The 23028-nt window shown below is 41.6% G+C and overlaps 2 protein-coding genes across 2 annotated transcripts in view; one reads left to right on the top strand and one right to left on the bottom strand.

Annotated features, from left to right (window-relative positions):
* The window catches only part of LOC309350266 (uncharacterized protein C4orf17 homolog), a 69577-nt gene that overhangs the window by 25554 nt on the left and 20995 nt on the right, over positions 1-23028 (bottom strand). The window lies entirely within an intron of this gene.
* LOC309350248 (alcohol dehydrogenase 1A) lies at positions 7705-22007 on the top strand. The gene is made up of 9 exons (XM_081877091.1): positions 7705-7856; positions 11789-11890; positions 12806-12944; positions 13311-13398; positions 14168-14387; positions 16282-16545; positions 17627-17762; positions 19153-19291; positions 21320-22007. Exons 1-9 carry the CDS (start codon positions 7839-7841, stop codon positions 21342-21344), a joined length of 1131 nt encoding a protein of 376 aa, XP_081733217.1. The 5' UTR covers positions 7705-7838; the 3' UTR covers positions 21345-22007.

The following is a 23028-nucleotide window of genomic DNA, read 5'->3' on the forward strand; positions in this document are numbered from 1 at the left end:
CTTGCGAACTACCCAGCCTAAAATGAACTTATAATGTCTGGTTTCAATAGATTTTTCAAATGCTTAACTCAGTCTTTTAGATAAGTTCATGAAGATACCAACAAAAGGTAAGTTCGGTGATATTCACGATACCAAGAGATGCTAGTAGAGTTGTAGATAGAGACAGGGTGCCGGCGTTTCGCACCTGTTTCGCCCTGGCAATCCAAGTAATCAAGAGGCCGCTGTTTGCCCCCAATGGGGCCCTCTAACTAGGGCTTGCAGGTAGCACATTCCCAATATAGTTTTCCGGGCTTCTTCAGTGGTCTAATCTCAAAGTCTTGATACGTATACAGTGGTGCCCCGCAAGACGAATGCCTCGCAAGATGGAAAACCCGCTAGACGAAAGGGTTTTCCGTTTTTCGAGGCGCTTCGCAAGACAAATTTCCCTATGGGCTTGCTTCACAAAACGAAAACGTCTTGCGAGTCCTGCGATTTTTTTCGCTCCCCCCCTTTTTTCTAAGCTGGTAAGCCGCTAATAGGGTTGCTTCGCAAGACGAAAAAACTGCTAGACGAAGAGACTCGCAGAACGGATTCTTTTCGTCTTGCGAGGCACCACTGTATTGATATTCAATCTTATAGAGAATACTATTTCTTGGCTTAAGTTTAAGAGACTGATTTGCTTAGAGCCGCTGCATTATGCAAGGCAGGATCTCAGTGATGGCAGCCTCTCCTCCTGCTCACCCACTCTCTAGCAGCCACTATGAGCTGCCCAAGGGAGGAGACTGGCAGTGGTGACAAGAGGCAAAGGGATGGTCCATTGCTGCTGCTGTAGACAAGCATCGGCTCATCCTCTTTCCCAAGCTTAGTGGCAGTGCTGGCAGGGAAAATAGGGGTATTCCAGGATCAAATGAGAAGCCATTAAATTACTTTGGGACATGATATATGAAGAGCTGAAAAAAATGATTGTGGCATTTGCCCTCCTAGGTGTGTGACATCATACTGGGTCATAAGGAAAGGGTTAACTAAGTGTAAAATGATTAACCAATAGGAACCCAAGGGGAGGAGTTAGAGTTAGAGTTGTTAAGAAGTCAGTCTGGAATTAGAGAAGGGAGAGGGACAGTGGCGTAGCGTGGGTTGTCAGCACCCGGGGCAAGGCAAGTAATTTGCGCCCCCTAACCCGTGGATTTGCGCCCCCTAACCCGTGGATTTGCCCTAACCCCAGATGTTGCGCCCGGTGCGGCCGGCCCCCCCTGCACCCCCCACGCTACGCCACTGGAGAGGGAGGATAAGTCTGTGGGGGTTGGGCTAGTTTGATGTGAGAGAGTGAGAGAATCTGTTAAGAGGAGTCAGTTAAACAGTTGGGATAATCAGTTAGAAGGTATTAGAAAGGTTTAGGCCGGTAAAGAAACTAAGATTAAGAAACTGACAAGAAAAATTATCTGAAACCATCAATTTGTTAATGCTTATAAAATAAACTTGATTATTTGTTTTTAATGTTAACAACTGTCTGGACTCAGTGTGTACCCGAGAGAAACGGGTTGGTGGCAGCGGGGAAGCGATCACAGTGGTGGCACAGGGATCTATAGACCGTCAAACGTCCGGGGACCCTGTGTGATCGCCACAATGATGAAACACACATTCTTAAAAAAACAAACCAGAATTATTTTTATTAGGTATCTTTACAGCACACATCCCAAAAGGTCAGCTTTTTCTCTATGCTACAGCGGCAGCCAGGATCCTGATTGCGAGATACTGGAAAAGTAACTTATTGCCAACTAAGGAAGAATGGCAATTAAAATTATGCGAGTATCTTGAGTTGACAAAATTAACAGAATCAATAAGAAACCATCCAGGAGATAAGATAAGAAAAGAATGGGATGTGTTTAAAAAGTATATGCTGAAATACGGTTACAACGATTATACCTGGTTAAGCATAGAGTAAATTCCACAGAGATAACAGGAAGGTGCATCACGGATCTATATAGGAGACAGATAAACTAATATATGAGAGAGAAGGAACCGCATAGGGTTGGAAGGAAGTCATTAAATAAATCAGGGTTTCAAACCACATAGGAAATAAGGGTGTATAATATTATTGATGATGGTTTGTATTCCTTAAAATATTTTATTTTTATTCTTTTTCCCAGTTTTTTTCTTGTTCTTTCCCCCCTATTGTTCAATGCCTTTTTTCTTTTCTTTTTTGTAATAAGAAAAATGTCTTCTTTATTGTATTGATTAAATTGCAAATAAAGTATTAAAAAAAAGAGAGAAGCCAGGATGGCTTTTGTAATTCCACAACTGTCCCTGGAAAAGAGGGACACTTGGAGGGTGTGCTATTGCTAATATGATGTCTCACCTAGCAAAACTCAGCTCCATTGCCTCCGAGTGCAAAATTCCTATGTGCGAAGAGGGAGACCAAAAACTATGCCAGCAGTTTATCAATTCAATCATTTCAGCTTCAGTTTGGACCTGCTCACTCAAACCACAGTGCTTTGTTGTGTTGCTTCAAGGAAAGTTCCATTCATTTTAACAGAACTTGTATGAGAATTCTGTATGGGCCACTCTGAAAACAGCAGAGCAGTCAGGTGAGTGGAACTCCTCTACCCACAGACCAGTAGGCTGTGTTGACACAGAAAAAGACATTCCATAACATTATGTAAAATATGGAGCAAGACCCCCACCCCCAATCAATAATGTGTAACCTATCTAGCTAGTCAGAAATGACAGAGGGGACCTCTCTTTAACTCTGCGTTAGATTTAATTATAGCAGGGGTCGCAGGGGCGTTGAACTCCAACTCCCATCATGACCGATGGTCAGGAACGATAAGTTGTAGTCCAAGAACTTCTGGAGGACACTTCACTATCTAACCATGTATTACAGTAATGCATGTTTCATTGAGCAAGCATTATGCAAGCAGCCAAGAGGCTGTGTAAATGTTGCAGACTGCTACAGGTTATGAACTTGTTTACACAAGGGGAAAACAAACAGAAGTGATGGCTAAGAGCCACCACTATGGTGGGTAAATAGCTGGGAAAGGCAACTGGAGAACCTCAGCCTGCATTTGTGTGCAACTCCACAGTGAACAATGCACAGGCATATTTTAATCACAACTTTGATCCAGGCAAGGCTCTTCCGATGTTCTTATGTCAACAGACATGTAGATAGGAGCGATTTGGTGGGCATGATCTATTTGCATTTCAAATAAACCTTTAACAGAGTCCATTGCCAGGGGCTCCTGACTAATCATGGCAGTATGGGTTTAGAAGGTTGGGCCCTTTTATTTCATTAATTTCCTGTTTTATAGCCCTTCTTTCTTTCATCATGAAACCCAATGCAGCATACCTGTGGTTCCCAGACAGCAACCCATGTGGACACAGACAAGATCTAAAGTGGCTATCCTAATGTGCCTTCAGGTCATACACCCTGTGAGCAGAGTATATTTTTATTGATTGGTAACTGGTTAAATGACAGAAAGCAAAGTCTACGGATAAATGGACAGTTTTTGAAACCAAGCAGTAGGGCTCCTTCATGAAACTCTGCTGTGATTCTTCACGAGTGTTAAATTGCACCAAGCTAAAGAAGGGGAGGGACGCAGGTGGCGCCGTGGGTTAAACCACTGTGCCGCTTGGGCTTGCTGATCGAAAGGTCGGCAGTTCAAATCCACTCAACGGGGTGAGCTCCTGTTGCTCAGTCCCAGCTCTTGCCAACCTAGTAGTTCGAAAGCACGCAGTGAAAGTAGATAAATAAGTACTGCTTCAGTGGGAAGGTAAACAGCGTTTCCGTGCACTGCTCTGGCTTCGCCAGAAGCAGCTTAGTCATACTGGCCACATGACCCGGAAGCTGTATGCCAGCTCCCTTGGCCAGTAAAGCAAGATGAGTGCCACAACCCCAGAGTTCTTCATGACTGGACTTAATTGTCAGGGGTCCCTTTACCTTTACCTAAAGAAGGGTAGAGCAGTTAAGTAGCCAAGTTTATTTTATTCTTGAATTACATATATGTGGATGAAAGGTCTAAAATGATTTCCTCAAACTAGAGAAACAGTCTGCAAAATGGCAAATGAATGTCAATTGAGTAAGTAAAGCATTATGAATGTTGGAGCAAAAGGATTCCTGTTTTACATGCGGTATGAAATGACAGTGAAATGACAGGAAAATAAGGAATGTCTTGAGGAAAGCTCAAAGCAAACATGAACTGAGTGTGTGACAGCAGTGAAAAGGACAAATGCCATGTTAGGAGAGGGATTGAAAATGGCATGGTTGGTAATGAATTTATATAAATCTATTCGGCAGCTGTTCACAGTGAAGAACAGAATGTCATTCCCCTTGCATGTATGTATATTTTTTGATAAATATGTAAAAGGTGTTTGAGAGCACAGAAATACATCTTAAAGACCGGATCAGAAATATTTGGTGGGGGGCACTAACTCAAACCTCATATTTTGTACGTTGCTAGCAAGCCCTATTGCTGGGGAAAATATTTCAGGTTTAATCATTGATTTAGTTATACATTAATGTGCTGACATTGAACTTTGTCAAGCACATGAAGATAACAAATGTCAGAGATCCAAAAGACAGGTAACCCTATGGTATGTCATCACTGTTGGGTGCTCAGGCTAACCCCAGGGCTTGCAAAGTGCTTTGTGCAGGTCTTCTCAAATACTTGACCGTGTCCTGGCCCTCCCTGTCAGAGCAAGAGCTCACACTCAGGATTTTGGTTCTGCCAAAGTCTTTAATGCATAGACCTGGGCAAAGCAAAGGTAAAGGCACTGCATGGCTAAGTGCGAGTTCAGAGTTCAGCCGTTGGCCCAACAGGCTACCCACAAACCTGCTCCTTCCTACTGAAGAGTGCAGCAAGCACAATAATTAAGTGGCAAACAGGGGTTTCTGCTCTGGGCAAGCGAGCAGGCATGCCTGTGCATGGGCAGGACATCTTTGTTTGCGTTGGCTCTGGCATCTCTATGTCCTTGGTGAAGGAGGTGCCCACTCTGTATCCAGCTGACTCTTAAGACACCTCCCCCCAGGGGAGGCAAAAATAGGGGCAGGAACCTGTCTGAACCTTCCCCAGGATTCTGCTCCTGACCCTCCTCATATTTCCCCTAACAGACTTACTCTGTATGCAATGTTAACAAATTTGTGCAAGACATTTTACTTAATATGATGCAGTTCTGTATGTTATTTTCACTAAACAGATGTAATCCCCCCCCCATACTTCCCCTCTAATATGTGCATTGGTGTCCATACTTTTTTGGTTGGAGAACTGCATTGCAACACTCAGGGAAGCATGAGTTCTGAAGGAGAACTGTGTTTTGGTCTGGGTGTTGTTTTAGGAACTGCCAGTTAGTATGTTCACAATAAAATGCAAACTGAACTGATCCCCCCCCCAATTCACTATTAGGACATACGTAGTCTGCCATGCCTGCATACTTAGAAGCTAAGCTATCAAGTGTGTAGTTTTGCCAGATTATCTAATTGCTTTGAGATTTTAGCAGCTGCACCAAGATTGAACTCAAAAACCTGAGCCTTGGTGCCAAAGTCTGCAGCCTAGCAACCGTGCAGCTGAGTACCTCCCTCTCTAAATGTCTTCCCAAATATTTTCCTCCACTTTTCTCTTTACTACCACCTTATGATCATATCATGCAAAAAAACCCTTCCATAAATCATGAGCTGATGAAAGGAACAACTTAACAGCAATGCAAAATATGTATTTGTTGTTTTACATCCCACCATGATTGGTGGGTTCAAGGCATGATAGGCCAAATGCACGATGTGAGGTGGAAAACAGACTCATAAATTTTCGTTACTGTGATAGCAGACAGAATTTGGCTCTAGCACAACAGTTTTCATGGAGGAAACTGTTCTCAACAAAAAGGTTGGTCCTATCAGACAGATTGAGGGGAGGGGGGACAGCATCAACATCCCCTTGGCTGTTGCTCCTGAGCCTACTGGCTATGCGCTCTTCTGTTGGAGGAGAAAGAGCTATGTGTGGTTCCTGGCCTGACCAGCACCTCCATAACTTGTCTGGTGACTTCAAGCACGACCTATATAAAAGCTTGATTGTAGTGCCAGCTGTCATAACTGAAAACCTTACGAGCTACGCAGTCGTGAAACATTAAACATTTAAACATTATGCCTCCCAGCTCCCGTTAAAAGTAAACATCCAGTCTTTTTATTCAGCTAACTGTTTAGAAAAGAACAATGGCTTGTTACCAGGAGAATCTGCGACCAGAAAGAAGAGGAACACCAAGAAGACTGGAAGAAATTTAAAGACTATTTGAATAAGTATTGTAATATTAAAGATATGTAACCACTTGAAAGAAACAATTAGGCCTAGGATTAAAATGGAACTAAATTTATAAGGAAATGTACGATAAGGAAAGCTATGTAATATGATTAGGACTGTGATATGGTTTTTTGAAACTCTGATATTGGAAACTGCTACATATAATTACTAAGAAATTCGGATGGAAGAGATTCGAGGAAGTCAAATACTATGTTTATGAAGATGAATGGTACTTAATTTTAATTAATTAAGTGGTAATATGTTGTATCTTTTTTCTTTTTCTCCTATTTTTTGTTTGTTTTTATTATTGTTAATCTTTTCTTTTTTTACTATGTTTATCTACTGAAAATAATAAATATTATTTTTTTAAAAAAGAACAATGGCTTGTAGTCAACTAATTTACTCAGAGTAGACCCACTGAAATTAATAGCTATGAATAACTGGGGGCTATTACTTACAGTGGGTCTACTCTGAGTATATGTTAGCTGAATACAACTCAATGGGCAGGATTCACTTAATGAGCTCAGTTAGTAGAAGTCTTGTGCAAGGACTTCCAATTGTTCAACAGGGCTTTCCCCCTCTCCCCCCATGACCCCCAAATGGATTCAGGGGAGGGTCGGGAGATTCTAGGACATGGGGGCAGTGAGAGGGGGTTGTTTTTCCTGGCAAGCTGCAATGCTTGCACAGATGAAAAGTTCATAATAGCATTGCAAACTGATGCAGAAACTGAGAAATGGAGCCAAACCGACCTTGACAGATCTGACCATCACAGCTTCTGATTGGACATATCTACTGTGATTCTACTACCTACCAAAGTTTGATTGACTGAAAAGATTCATCACCTGTCTTTCAGTCTGCAAAACTGAGGTGCGTTCCAAACAAATTAATAATTGGTACAAAATGTCATTAGTATGTTAAAAATAAAAAGAGCAAAAGACTCACCAAAAAACAAACAGAAAATACAGTTGATACACATGAATGGCAATTAAAAAAACAACAACATTAGTCAATAAAAGGCCTAGCATATGTAAGATTTTCACCAGGTATCTAAACTCATCAAAACTGGTGCCAAGTGAGCATCCTGGGTTCTACAGGCACAGTGCTGCCTCTTCATCCCCTCATTAGATTCGTCTGGAGTGTAACATGCTAGACACCCTATATCTAGTTTCATTTCCTCTCTGGAGCTGAATGAATGGTTTCTATGTTAGATGCACCTGTGATTAGAGCAGGATGGATTTATGCTGTTTAATTTGGCACATATCTGCGTGGATATTTGTTTATAGTACTGTTTTAAACACCTTGATAAGCATCAACCAACTTCTAATAAGCGTTATCTCCATTGCTGCTAAGCTGCAGTGTGGAATCGTGTATCATAGCAGAGGAGTGGTCTAATGCATCTCCTTTTTGGGCTCTGGGGTGGGATTTAAGAATAAGTGGGTTTGGTTAAAAGGCACCAAGCTGTGTTTGTGCAGTTGTAGCTTGCAAGGGAACTGGGTAAGCAAACTGTCCAACAATTTGCTCAGGCTAAACCAAGAAAGCAGAGAGCAGGAGAGACTGCAAAACTGAGGAAGAAGCACAATGAGTACCGCAGGCAAAGTAAGTAGAAAAATCAACACTGAGTATTCACTGGTGCTCATGGTCCAGAATTAATAGTGGATTGCACAAATGATTTTTAAAGTAATTTCCTTTTCATATTTTTTTTCTGTAATTGTAAATTTGTTTCATGGGTATCAGTTGAGATTACATATACTGTATATAGTTTAAAAAAAAATGATTCTAAAAGTCAGGGCTGAAAAGGATAAAACTCCAACTGAGTCATCACAAAACTTATAAAACTAAAAACACAAAGAGCTGATGAAGCAACATTCATGGCCCTTGAGGTCATTTTCACCTCTAAAATTATATGATTCTATGGGCCAGGAAGAGCCCACCGATTTGGGAAGGAACAAGTAAGTACTGTACATTAGTAGCCAATAAAATGTGTTATGTTGAATAAAGGCTGCTGCATTGAAAGCTCGTTTTAAGCTAATGGAAACTTGAGAGCAAAAGGTTTTTTAAAAAGAAAAAAGAAAGCAAGCATAGTTCAAGTTAAAATACAAGTAGGGCAGCAATACCTAGCCATTGCTTATGTTTCCACCAATTATAGCTCGAAAGTTAAAATACATGCTTAACTCATTCTTGCCGGAAGCAATGGGACTTCAACAGTGCTTCACTTTTGCTGGATTGTTGCCACACTTTGGAGTTTTTAAGCTTCCCTCTTATATGAAAGCAGTACATACATTATGCCCCAAATACCTCTTATTTTCATGATCTTATAGGACTGGGATTGCTCTATGTATTTTAGAGGGTTAGCAGTCTTAATCTCTAGCAGCAAAACTCACAAGGAGTCTTGTGGCACCTTAGACTTCCAGCATTTATTCCATCACAAGCTTTTCTGCTGTACAGTCCACTTCATCATTTTTTAATCTTCAAGGCACCTCAAAGCTCTTTGCCTATCTTCTTCCTCCTTCCACTGCAGCATAGGACACTGCTCTTTTGCAGAGTCAGGCCATTTGGTCCACCGAGCTCCACTGACCGGCCGTGGCTCTCCTGCATATCAGACAAGGCTCTCTCTCAGCCCCACCAGAAAACACTGGCAATTGAACCCAGGATCTTTTGCATGCCAAACAGATGTTCTACCACTAAGCCATGGACCTTCCCATAAACACACTGAGAAAAGTATTTCATTTTTTTAAAAAGATATGTATTAAACAATCCATGAAGGTGCAAATCTGATGACTATGGGTTAAAACTTTCTGGAGATATTTCAGCTGGAACACATAGAATGCAGATATTAAGCTCACAATGAACACCACTTTTTATTTAAATCCTACCTATTCCCCAAGGAGCTAAGGGAGGTGTGTACGGTTTTCTTCCCGTTGTTCCCATTATTCTTCTCTGTAACCTGGAGGAAGTTTAGACTGAGAAAGTGAGAAGCCCAATGTTTCAGGACTCCCAATGGTGAGAGTTGATGTGGCTGGACTACAACTCACACAATGTTTGCTACCTTTGTGTCTAAGCCCTGTACTACAGACTCTTAAGCCAGGCCTCTAATATTTCAGTTCTGAGGCAGCTACTCTTTGCTCAAATAATTTAAAGCACAATATGCCTGTTTTATTAGAAACGGTTGAGTATTTTCCTGAATGCACTGCCAAGAAACACAATTTTCTTCAATAAATACACAGATAAGGCTTTCTTCTACATATATAAGCAGAACTTCACAATGTGGAAATAAACTAAAGTATAAGGAATGCACACACCACTGATTTTTAACAAGAATACTTAAGGATATTCAACATCTCAATTTGGATCATGGAAATGCCTCTGTACTTCCACAGACCTCTGTTATTCCTCTCATAAACTCAGTGGGTTGTATCTGACAGAAGTAATACTCAGAATAGACCTGTTGAATTAAGTGGATCTGCCAAGTTAGTCAAATGGTTCTCCTCAGACAGTTGGATACAATTCAATAAAAGGAGTATACAAAAAGCTGTATTTCTTCACACTCTATTATGAACAAATACCTATGGCACTTTTTATCATTTAATTCAATGAACCATTTAACTAGGAGACACTAATAAGTGGTTTGTGGTTTTCAGTAGTTCTGGATTCCCAAAGTTAATGCTGCCTACAATAACAGCAGACATGCTTAAAAAAAAAAAAAGACTAATTTTGCCAAAGACAGCATGTCAGATAGATGATACATATTTAGTGGTGTGGGGATTGCTTCACTATTACAGAATGTCCTGCCAAGAAGCAGTTTTCTGCAAAAGAGATAAAGTAAATGAACTGACACTGGATGTTGTTTAGGCAGCTTTTACTGGTAGTATTTAAATGAGGTTACTAAACATAACAACACACCACCACATTTATTGCATTTGCCAGATCTGAAATTCCAATGCAAAATATGTGCTGGCAAGAATATTCATCATCTCATTTGAAAATACCTGTCTTCTACATTCTAGCCTGCATTAATAGTATTGCCAGTGACACGTTCCAGGCTAAAAGTTGTTTTAGCATCACTTTAAAAAAAAAACCCCACAAAAAACACCAACAGAATTTATATCATACTTTTTTCTCCAAGGAGGTGGCATACACTGTAGTTCCTCCTCAATTTTTCCTCCTGTGAGATAGATTAGACTGAGAAGCAGTGACAGGCCCAAGTGAGGTTAATGGCCAAGTGGAGATTTGAACCCTGGTCTCTCAAGTCCTAACCCAACACTAACCACTACAAATTCTAACCAGGACACCACACTGGCTCTCTCATAAGAGGTCCTATAATCCCTTCCCACGAGAAAAATACCAAAATCTGTCTCGTAACTCTGCATTAGTCTATTTGATTATTTAACTTCTTTAGCACTTAATAGATAAAAAATTTCTCTCACTGCAGTGTACAAAAAAACTGAAGCAACATCAGACAAACAAAATATTACAAAAATACAGTTACATATAAAAATGTTGCATTAATTCATATATTTCAATATGAATTCATTTTCCTTCTGACACACCCTCTCTCTCAGCCTCTGGGTTCTCACCCAGAGCCCAAACAAACTCACACCTCACCTGCAAATATCAGAAGAGACCCTAGAAACAGAAGGCAACATTACCCTCGTCTCTCACTCTAGATTTGCTTTTTACGGGCAGACCCAAGTTGGAAGGTAATTTCTCAGGCTGCCCACAGCTGTGCCCCATTCAGCTGCACTCTCCCCTCCCAATGACAGGTGCAGAAGGTTTGCTGAGTTTCCCAAAGGGGCCAAAGGATGAGGAAAGGGCCTCTCTCCACACACAGCTCTTACTTCTATGTGTATGGATCTCTAAATGTGCTATGTTGCATGACAGATTGAATAATTAAAGCACTCTTCCTAGATACGCATCTGGAAATAGTTAATCCACTCAGTGTTTGAAAGCTAGCCTTTTTATATGGCACTTTTCTTTAGGCTTGTCCAATAATTAATCTTGGAAGTTAATTTCAAATGTTACCATCATATTCATAAAAATGTGCAGCTCCAATCTCAGCAGACCAAATGAAAATCCCAATACACAATGTTTCATAAATGTCATAATGAGCATGTCAATATAAAATATAAACTGGGCCAGCAGGCCAGAGGTTCTCCATACCTAAAAGGAAGAGATGCAGAGGTCATAGGATGAAGGGAAGGTAGGAGCAAGCTTCCAGCAGCCGCTCAGCTGTTATTCATTGTGGTTTCTCCATTCCTATGCTAGGCAAGGTTTGCCAACAGGGTGCCCATGAGTGCCTACTGGTACTTCCTATGGCACTAGCAAAAGGTCTCAATGAAAATATCCTCAAAAATCTACAATGCACAAGAGACTATTTGCTCTTCCTGCTCCTGTCTTCACTGGTTGGACCTTTCTGACGTTGAACATAGACTAGAAGACCTCAGAGGTCCATCTTCCAGCTATGATCTAAGGTGCCTCAAGTGTAACACACAATAACAAAAGTGATTTGATATCTTCTATCATCTTGACAGGTCATTAAATGCAAAGCAGCCGTTGCTTGGGAAGTTAAGAAACCTCTGAGCATTGAGCAAGTGGAAGTAGCTCCTCCGAAGGCTCATGAAGTTCGCATTAAGGTAAACGAGACATATCATGTTGATGCTACATGGACTGAAGACTCATCCTTGCAATGTTGTTCTTTGTTTATTGAAAAACACAAGATATAGTTCAAAATGTTACGGTTACATAGCATTTATGAAATCAAATTCACAGTCTACATTAGAGATATAGAATGCTCTTAATAAAGAGCATATAACAAGACTTCACACATTTGATGATGTAATTGTGGTCTTTGATAGGCCACGAGTTTTACCAAGGTAAACAGACCCTTTATTTTGTATATACCTTTAAAGCACATTCAAAGCACATTCTCCCCCCCCCCCTCAAAGAATTCTGGGCACTGTAGTTTGTTAAGGATTACTCGGAACTGTAACTCTGTGAGGGGTTATCAACAGTGTCCAGAACTGGAGGGGGGGAAATGTGTTCTGAATGTGTCTACAGCCTTAGACATTCCGTTTTCCCTAGTTTGCCACTGTTTTAGCAAATATTATCATTCCAGCACCTAAGAAGTACACCATACATATTAAATGGGTTTAGCAAAAAAATAAAATAATGCAAGCATGCAAGATTATCTAACTGTTGGTTTCATCATTTGCTGTAGGAGAATCTAGTTCCTTCAACCCTTCTGTGAACATTTTTTATTCAAGAGCCTTGAGCAGGGATGGTGAACCTATGACCTTCCAGATATTGTTGGACTCCAATTCCCATCATCGCTGACTATTGTCTATACTGGCAGTGCCTGATGGGAGTTGGGAGTCCAACAACATTTGGAAGATCACATGTTTTCCATCTCTAGGGTGCAAGATGTTGTTCCACAGGTAACAGCCAGGTGCTAAACGAGTTATCGTGAAATATGTTAATATCTAACGTCCAAACAGGAAAAGAACACAATGATTTCTCCTCTCCTGAAGCACAATTTTGTTTCTGTGCAGATTCTGGCCACAGGGATCTGTCGCTCAGATGACCATGTGATCAGTGGTGCCTTTGCTATGCCTTTTCCGATTGTTCTGGGCCATGAAGCAGCTGGTGTTGTAGAGAGTGTTGGAGAGGGAGTGACTTGTGTGAAACCAGGTATGAAGGGTGGGGGTGAGGGCTTTCAAATGAGACCCTGAGGGCTACTTCTCACACAGTAACACTTGTGGCCATCGGTGTCTCAGCTGAAGCAGCTGTTGCAAAATTAATACTCGCAAATCACAGTGTAAACGTTTTTGCCCTGTGCAAGCAAATAGAAAGTTGTCTTTGCACTATGCAAATTGTCCAGTTTATGATGAATATGTGTTATTGTTTTTTAAAATAAGTTTTAATACAGTTCTTTGATGACACTGCAGTCCTTCTTCTCAGTGTTGTGTTACTTAAGTGGCTGCTGAGTTGTGCTTTCCTACATTGTTATGAGGTCTAATGTAAAAGTTTTAACTATTTGTGTATTTTCCTCCACAGGAGACAAAGTAATCCCCCTCTTTGTTCCACAATGTGGAAAATGCACTTCTTGCCGAAGTACCAAAGGGAACCTCTGTTCTGAACATGAGTGAGCTTCAGTTGTTTGTTTGTTTATTATTATGATTACTACTACTACTACACAGTTTTTTTTGACATAATTTAATGGCTGTTGTTTAAATTAAAACAAAGGGAAAGAGGCAGGAACACAAGGCAGTGTTCCATCTCCTTATATTAATCAGAGCAGTTCATTTTTAAAAAGGAACTACTTTTTTTTAAAATTAATTGTGGTTCTAGCCCACCTTCCCGCCAAAGAGTTCAAGGTGGTATACATGGTGTACTCCTTTCTCATTTAATCCCCACAACAACCCTGTGAGGTAGGTTAGGCTGAGACACAGGGTTTGCCCCAAGGTCACCCAGTGGGTGTTGTGGCTGAGTGGGGATTTGAACCCTGGTTTCTCCCAGGTTCTAGGCAAAACTCTAACCACTACACCACACTGCTTCTCATCTAATTCATCTTTTCACTCTGTGTAGTTCAGAGATTTTTGAGTCAATTCAGTGAACTTCGTTAAACTAAACTAGTTCATTCCAAGCACTGGTACTGATTCATATTGTTCTTCACCTGCTTCCATTGGGCACTATAGCCAGTATTTGGCACTGCCTCTGATAGAAGCTTCCCTCCTGATACAATAATGATTTAGAGGAGGATTTTCCTCAAGGCTACTGCAGAGAAGGAAAGGGTTAACCCAAACTACAATAACTGTTATATATACACAGCCTGGTGGTGCTATTTGCATTTTAAGATGCACATTAAGGTCACACCTATTTTCCCCCCATTTCTGCCTGTCTCTTTTCAACAGCCTCAGTGAGGCTCGTGGATTAATGCTTGATGGAACCAGCAGGTTCACCTGCAAAGGGAAAAGCCTTCATAATTTCATCAGCACCAGTACCTTCACGGAATACACTGTGGTACATGAAAATGCAGTGGTGAAAATTGATGCTGCTGCTCCTTTGGAAAAAGTGTGTCTGATCGGCTGTGGGTTTTCCACTGGTTATGGTGCAGCAGTTCAAACAGCCAAGGTGAGTTCTACTAGAGCACAGGTATATCCACTGCTTAGCTCAGTGCTTCTCAAAAGGTGTGGCATGCCACATTGGTGTGGCAGGAGATGATGGCAAGGGTGGTGGGAAGATTCAAGGACAATCAAAGAAACATTTAAGCAGTATAGTATAGTATAGTATAGTATAGTATAGTATAGTATAGTATAGTATAGTATGCGGCAGCTAGACTAGTGACTGGGGCGGCCGCCAAGACCACATAACACCGGTCTTGAAAGACTTACATTGGCTCCCAGTACGTTTCCGAGCACAATTCAAAGTGTTGGTGTTGACCTTTAAAGCCTTAAACGGCCTCGGTCCAGTATACCTGAAGGAGCGTCTCCACCCTGATCGTTCTGCCCGGACGCTGAGGTCCAGCGCCGAGGGCCTTCTGGCGGTTCCCTCACTGCGAGAAGCAAAGCTACAGGGAACCAGGCAGAGGGCCTTCTCGGTAGTGGCACCCACCCTGTGGAACGCCCTCCCATCAGATGTCAAAGAGATAAACAACTACCTGACATTTAGAAGACATCTGAAGGAAGCCCTGTTCAGGGAAGTTTTTAATGTGTGACATTTTAATGTATTTTTAATCTTTGTTGGAAGCAGCCTGGAGTGGCTGGGTAGACCCAGCCAGATGGGTGGGGTACAAATAAATAATAATAATAATAATAATAATAATAATAATAATAATAATAATTAATATAGTATCAAAATATTGGGGGGGTTATACAAACAAAAGCAGTATCCACACCTCTCTTCAAAGAGCATTGGCTATTCTTCTACACAACATATTGTTCTCCACAACATATTGGTGTGAACAGGGATTTTCAACTCGGACAAATATGAATGATCAGAAAAGTGAAAGGCTTCATTGTGTTGATGAGGAGACATTAGTTTGTTTGTTTCAAATTAGACCTAATATAAATGAAATTACCTAGCCAAAGCAAGCTCATACCTCTCATTGACTTTGTTTACATATTTTGTGTACATATGTAAGAGGCTCATTTAGAATTATAGCCTGGGAATGATTCATGTTCTTATGTAGTTGCATTGTTTTATACTTTCTGGATGTCCTATGATCATTTTATAAAGTAGTTGTGTTCTATGTTATAAGTCAAGCACTGCTAGGAGTTGTTTCTTTTTGTTTCCCAGTGCATTTGTCTTGTCTCATCCCTTGTTCCCCTGTTCATTTCATCCGGAGATGAAAAATAATGTAAAGTAGCTGAGCATCATTAGCATTCCATACAATGTGTCCTTTGTTGTCCCATCTCAGCACAGCAGTGTCTTGCCTACTTGGCTGTCACAGCAAAGAAACAGAGCACATGCTGCTGTCACCATAGGTATGTCATGGTGTCCCCTTGGACCATTATCTCCAACAGTCATAAGAAGCTGTTTTGTACTGAGCCAAAACAGGTGTTCTACAATCAAGGTATAGAACCCTTTGATGTGTTCTAGGTATCGTGTAAACCTGGATTTCAGGAACCAAAGTCTGTGAATTACCATTTCAAGGGATGGATAGCCCTGAGACCAATCCAGAATACATAACACACAAAGGATAACTCCATATTTTACACTGTTTGTACCACATATTAGAAGGACCATATTTCAGAGGGTACAGCTCTTTAAATGCCCCTTATTTCTGAAATTCTAAGCTGGTCCCTACTGGAAGGGACCAAAAAGCCAGGTGAATTAGCAGAGCAGGATGGAAACAGCTCCCTGTCCACCTATTGCCCAAACCCTGTTTTGAGAAGTTAAAATACTACATATTTTTTCCACACCAGTAAAATTGTCTTCTGAACAAAAGTTGGGAAAGTATGCTACACTGAGATATACTAGGACTACCGAACTGTGCAACCATTTTTTTGATCTTATGGTTTCCTAGGTGGAGCCTGGTTCAACCTGTGCTGTTTTTGGTCTGGGAGGAGTTGGTCTCTCAGCCGTCATGGGCTGCAAAGCAGCTGGAGCTTCCCGAATCATCGGGGTCGACATCAACAAGGATAAATTTCCCAAGGCTAAAGAGATGGGAGCCACGGAGTGCGTCAACCCTCTGGATTTCAAGAAGCCCATCAATGAAGTGCTGTTTGACTTGACTGATGGTGAAGGTGTAGACTACTCGTTTGAAGTGATTGGGCGTGTTGACACCATGGTATGTGACTTCAGAAACTGGACTGCCAAATAGTGCCAATAAGGCAGAATTAAAATCGCCAACCTGGGGATAGATCAGTACAGTCAGGAGTATTGATTGAGAAAGTCCTGGGTGAACAAATATGTGGCAAAATATAAAGTTGGTTGTGGTGCATGACTGATGTCTGAGGGTAGGCTGTGCCACATGAAAAGGGATGGAGGGATGGAGGAGAAATTTGATTCAGTATGCATCTAAAGCTGAATGTCTCAGATTTGCATTTCCCAATATATTATGCAAACAAAAACACAGCTCTCCTTCAAATTTGCATTTCTCTGAATTTTGCAGTGCAGTTTTCCAACCAATGTTTAGAAAAATGCATGTATTAGGGGAAAGTGTGCATAAAAATGAAGATATTGGGGAAATAGCATATAAATATGCATTATATTAGGGGAAATGGCTTGCAAAAATTGATCAAAACTGTATATAAACCTGTTTTTATTAGGAGAAATTAGCAGCAAAATGTCAGTAGATTTGCATGAGGATTTTAAAAATGAAATAAACCATAAATTGCTGCAAAATGTAGAAAAGTGTGGGGAAAATGAGAAACTGGCAGATACTTCCATACCAAGATATTACTGTAAATTCCCTCTTCCAGGTGATTCAAATCCCTGGTCTGACATTACACTTACAGTTGCCTATCACATCTCTCTGAGCTGAGCTGAGCTGAGCTGAGAACAGTATTGCAAAATTCTGGGAGACACAACATCCAAAGGACAATTACATTATGATTCACACAGTAGTCTTGGAGATGCAGATCTGGTCAAAATACATCAGAATTCTTAGTCATCAAATATTTCGAGCATCCCTATCTGCAAGATTCAAAGAGTACATTTTTCAAGGGAAAGAGAAGAAAAACAATAATGAAAGCTTTAAAATTCAGATGCTTTGGGATTTTTAACCATTGTCCCATTTTACTATTTAGGCCAGGGGAGAGCTTTTATTTTTACAATAAAAATTTAAAAAAATTTAAAATTACAAAATTTTATCACATTTTGTAAGTGAAACAAATAATGAAATGCCATGTCTTTGTTTTTTACGTCAGACGGCTGCCCTGGCATCGTGCCACAGCAACTATGGGACCAGTGTAATTGTGGGAGTGCCTCCTTCCACCTCTACAATTGCTGTTGACCCGATGTTGCTTTTCACAGGCCGTACCTGGAAAGGATCTGTTTTTGGAGGTATGATTGTGGGCTCCCCCCCCCCAAAAAAGCATATTAATTCCATGTATGCAGGTTAAAATTTTGGATAGCTTCATGTCCACAAAAAAGGCATAATTTTGGACATGGCGGTGAGTTTCTGAGTGTGCTTTGGGATATTTAATGCAGAAATGTACAAACTGTACCTCCAAACCCAGGAACAGCACACAACTGAATCCTGTTGTCAGCTGCCAATGACAAGAGTTCCATCGGCATACTTGATAGCTCTCCACTTCTCAGAACTAATTCAAGCTCCTCTGGGAGGTTCTTAGAGTTGGGGAGGAGGGTGGGGCGAGAAACAGTGAACTGCTGGATCCAGGAACAGGCTGTCCAGTTCAGTGGGAGCCTGAACAGTTGCAGGGGAAGCAGTCTAAAGTCCAAGCCAAGCAGAGAGCATTCAGCACTTTGGACAGCTCAAAGACAGCTGCAAGAGAAGTTGTCCCTGCAGTGAGCTAGAGTCAGATGAAGCCTTATGACCAAAGCTGGACTGTAGTGGGCTTCACTTCCTGGGAGGAGCTGGCCGACTAGTTATTTTGTATTACAGTGGTGCCCCGCAAGACGAATGCCTCGCAAGACGGAAAACCCGCTAGACGAAAGGGTTTTCCGTTTTGGAGGCGCTTCGCAAAACGAATTTCCCTATGGGCTTGCTTCGCAAGATGAAAATGTCTTGCGAGTTCCTGCGGGGTTTTTTCCCCCTTTCCCCCCCCTTTTCCTAAGCCCTAAGCCGCTTATCAGCTGATCCGCTAAAAGCCGCTAAACCGCTAATAGTGCTAATCCGCTAAGCTGTCAATGGGCTTGCTTCGCAAGACGAAAAAACCGCTATACGAAGAGCCTCACGGAACGGATTAATTTCGTCTTGCGAGGCACCACTGTATTTGGCTTATTCAAGACTGGTGAGACAGAGGTAAAACAAGGAACTTATCCTGAGTCAGAGGATGCCGACAGGCAGTAGTGGGATGGAGGCTCTTAGTCTTACCTGATGTCTGGCAGGTGAGTCATTGCTTCTTACCAAGAAGGGGAAGTGGCAATGAGGTCAACATGGTTTGAATGCACTAGTGTACCCAAACCAATGCACTTACCAGTGCCTTTGCACTGCTCTGCTTTCCCTTCTGGTTTGTCCCTTCCCTTCCGGGTAAGCAGCAGCAACTCACCTACCAAGAGAGATTGGGTAAATGTATCTGTGCCACCATGCCATCTGCTACTGGCAGCATGGCTGGGGCTGCAACAGTCCTGGATAAGGGCCCTAGCAGTTCTTTCTCAAGGAAGCAGGAGTCCTTTGCAATAAAACTTCAGGGAAATAGTTTCACAATTTGTATTGCTCTTATTTCCATGTTGCATTTTGCCTGATCTTTCCTTATTTGCTGGTTTTCAGGGTGGAAGAGCAAAGACTCTGTCCCCAGACTGGTTTCTGATTTCCTGGGGAAGAAATTCATCTTGGATCCATTAATAACCCATACACTACCATTTGAAAAAATCAATGAAGGATTTGAATTGCTCCGGGCAGGAAAGAGGTGATTCTTTTTTCTTCTTTCTTAGTTGTACTTTTAAATACCTTGTCCTTGACTATGGGGTACAGTTTGTGGGTCTACCTGCAGATTTCCAATCAGGCAAGACTAACTGGGCGAATGGAAGCCTCCATGTCAGTTGCTGCCTCCACACAGGTGATGGGTTTGGGATGATGTCTGTAATTTCCATAGCAGAACATCCAATTTGCATGTGTAGGTTCAGTTTACAATCTTTCACAAAAGGATCAGGTGGCATAGTAGGAAAAAGCCCCCTGTCTGGGGCTCTGGAATAGCACTGTCACTAGTCAGAGAAAAGACTACTGGCCAAAATGATTATTTTTATTATTTATATACAGGCAACCCCCCCCCCAATTTACCTGGGGGTTGTGTTCTGAGACACCGTGTGAATCAGTGAAATTGCATATATTTGAAACACCATTGGAAAAGCCTGCAAACATCCTGTTTCTGACATTTTTGTAATGTTTTTGTGTCACTTCTGGGTTTGGCACAATGCACATGTGCACAGTTGCACACATATTGAATGGGGGGGTTGCCTGTATTGATATCGCTTACTTGACGAAATGGCTTCTAAGGGGTTTACAAACCAATTATAGAATATCTCTTTACACCTAATTAAAATGCACAATAAAATAAATTCATTAAAATAGTTTATCAATTAAGCAGCACTGAAATTATTAGATCCGGAGCTTCAGGTCTGGAGATCAGGAGAAGGTTTGTCTAAAGAGATGCATCTTCACAAGGCAGCAAAATGTCAATACCTATGGAGTGTCTTGTATTTCAGCAGGCAGAGCATTCCACAACACTGGTTCTACCAGTGAAGAAGCCTGCCTCTGTGTTACAACAAGATGATTATCATCAGGTTATAGCCAAACTAACCAGATTCCGATGGATGGACAAACAGTCTCACCTGTGACAAGGCAGCTGCTTCTGCTTATGTGACACCTGGAAGTTCTGCTGTCATTGCTGTCACCATCACCTATCTGCTCCTGTGGCCACCTGCTATGCCATTGCCCTGTGCCCCATTGCATCCACTGCTGGCAAGAAGCACTGTCACCGCTGGTGCCAATTTCAGGCAAGATCTCACCCAAAATGGGCGCTGTCTTGCCTCAAATCAGTTCTGCTTCTCTGCCACTGGTGGAGGTGGTGGGGCAGGCGGGGAACCCATGGGTATGCTGCTTGGGGGGCTTTTGCTGCCTGAGGCAGTGGCCTCACACTACCTAATGGCTGGGCCCTTTCTGATTGCATGTGGACCACTACCATGTGCACAAGACAAACATCCTTGACTCTTCTCTCTCCCATAAGAAGAGTCCTGCTGGATCAGGTCAAAGGCTCATCAGCAGATTGTGCTCATAGTGACCAACCAGATGTATATGGGAAACCATATTGGCAAAACCTATTGGAGTTTCGCACCTTTCTGACTAGTTGCAGGACCTTAGCCAGACCTAGCAGAGTACACGCAGAATCCACGGAATCAATTGGCGACTTGGCCCCAGACAGGATAGACGAAGCAGGAACCAGGAACTTGTAGTTAGGTGTTTATTATATACAGTGGACTATTTACAGGAACAGAACACGGGTCTTATGCTAGCTCTCTCTGACACAACTCACAACTCCTACACTGACACAGAACTCTGAACTCAACCACTGAACACACACATTCCAGTTAGTAGACCATTAATTATCACTCCCTTGAGAGAGCTTGACCCATCAGGGAGTCTCTGTTATCACCAGGCAGACTTACTCCTTCAGATTGCCTTCTGGCTGTCTGCCAAACCTTAAATGACTCTGTGTGAGTAGCTGCACGTACACAGTTTCCCAACAGTAAGCAGTATTTGAAGGCATACGGCCACCAGCAGTGGAGGCAGAACATAGACATCATAGCTAGTAGTCACTGATATCCTGCAAAGGCAGGTTGGAAAAGTACAGGAGACAGTAAGATTCTAGCAGCTCTCTTTGAGTACCTGGGAAACAAGGCTTGTCAGAATCATATATATATTGTTTTTTATGTTTCAGCATCCGCACTGTCTTGACATTTTAATATCTTGGGGTGAGAAGAAGGATGACAGAGTGAACAATAGAGGAAGCTACTACTCCCAATGTCTATAATCAATATGAGTGCTAAGTTTGTTTATGTTTTCATTTTCTTCTCTTCTGTCCTCATGTTTGCTTAATGGACCAAATCTGAAGAGGTTTGCTTTCTCTCTAGCTAAGGAGTTGAAAACATGTACATGCTTGAGAGCTTAGTTGACCAGGTGATGGCCAAAGGTAATCTAATACCTTCTTTTGGTAAGGTATTTTCTGCATAGTAGTCTCTCTGTGCTTCCAAATAAATGAAAACTACTGCAAATACAGTTCTCAAGTTATCAGGTGTTAAGGAGCTTGACATAATATCGAGTTTCTTACTGTTTCAAAAAAAACCCAACATAATTATGACTTTCATTTCCAGCCAGAGAATGACATGTTATATTGGACTAACTTATATTAAAAATACATCATTTGGCATTTGAGTAAGATTTCATGTAAACTCTCTTTCTGATCTAGAAATGGCTTATAGGCGAAGAACTCAGATGCATGTGTAGAATTTCTCCATGTACAAAAGCTTTCCTTTGAGCACTATTTGTGCATGCAAATGGATGCATGTGCAATTTAGTTCTCCGTTGATAATATGCATTTTACATGAATGGGACCTCACCAGAAGAGCTCAATGTATGCATCTGAGTACTCGGAATGGCCATCTGGATCAGAGCAATTGTTGCATCTATTTCTATAAAGCACCTTTCATCACTCGGAGCTGTATACAAAGTGCCTTAATTTAGCAGTATCTACATTAATTATACAAATTGTTTCAAGGGCGCAGTAGAGTCTAGCTAAAGTTTTTTAATTGCCAGTAAAAAAAAAGTGCTACTATAAATCACATTACAATAGATTATACTTACAGTAAAATAACTATATTTCTGTTTCCAAAACAAAATAAAAAAATTCCTTCCAGTAGCACCTTAAAGACCAACTGAGTTAGTTCTAGGTATGAGCTTTCGTGTGCATGCACACTTCTTCAGATACATGCACACGAAAGCTCATACCTAGAACTAACTCAGTTGGTCTTTAAGGTGCTACTGGAAGGAATTTTTTTATTTTGTTTTGACCATGGCAGACCAACACGGCTACCTATCTGTATCTGTTTCCAAAGGCAAAGCCGGTACTAGTTAATCTTTTAAGTGACTTGTTTTATATACAGAGAGATGGGTTAGGCACCAGATTAAGTCATAGGACACACAGGTTCTCATAATGGGAGGAATTCAACCTTGTGCTATTATGATTGTTCTGACAGTGAAAGCACTTGTGGTGTAGTGGTTAAGAGCAGTAGATTTGTAATCTGGTGAACCGGGTTCGCATCTCCGCTCCTCCACATGCAGCTGCTGGCTGACCTTGGGCTAGTCACACTTCTCTGAAGTCTCTCAGCCCCACTCACCTCACAGAGTGTTTGTTGCGGGGGAGGAAGGGAAAGGGGAATGTTAGCCACTTTGAGACTCCTTCGGGTAGTGATAAAGTGGGATATCAAATCCAAACTCCACTCCTCCACTTCTTGCTTGCCAGATGGAATAACCCCCCTCTCCCCTGCCCCTGCACTTTTCTAGGGGTTTATCCTGATGCTCCAGAGTGAATTTTGAGAAGGTGCAGAGGAGGGTAAATTGCTAGCAGATACCTTTGTCCTGGTTTCCGCT

The sequence above is a fragment of the Podarcis erhardii genome, assembly GCF_964252035.2.
Source record: "Podarcis erhardii genome assembly, chromosome: 9".
NCBI classification, from domain to species: domain Eukaryota; kingdom Metazoa; phylum Chordata; class Lepidosauria; order Squamata; family Lacertidae; genus Podarcis; species Podarcis erhardii.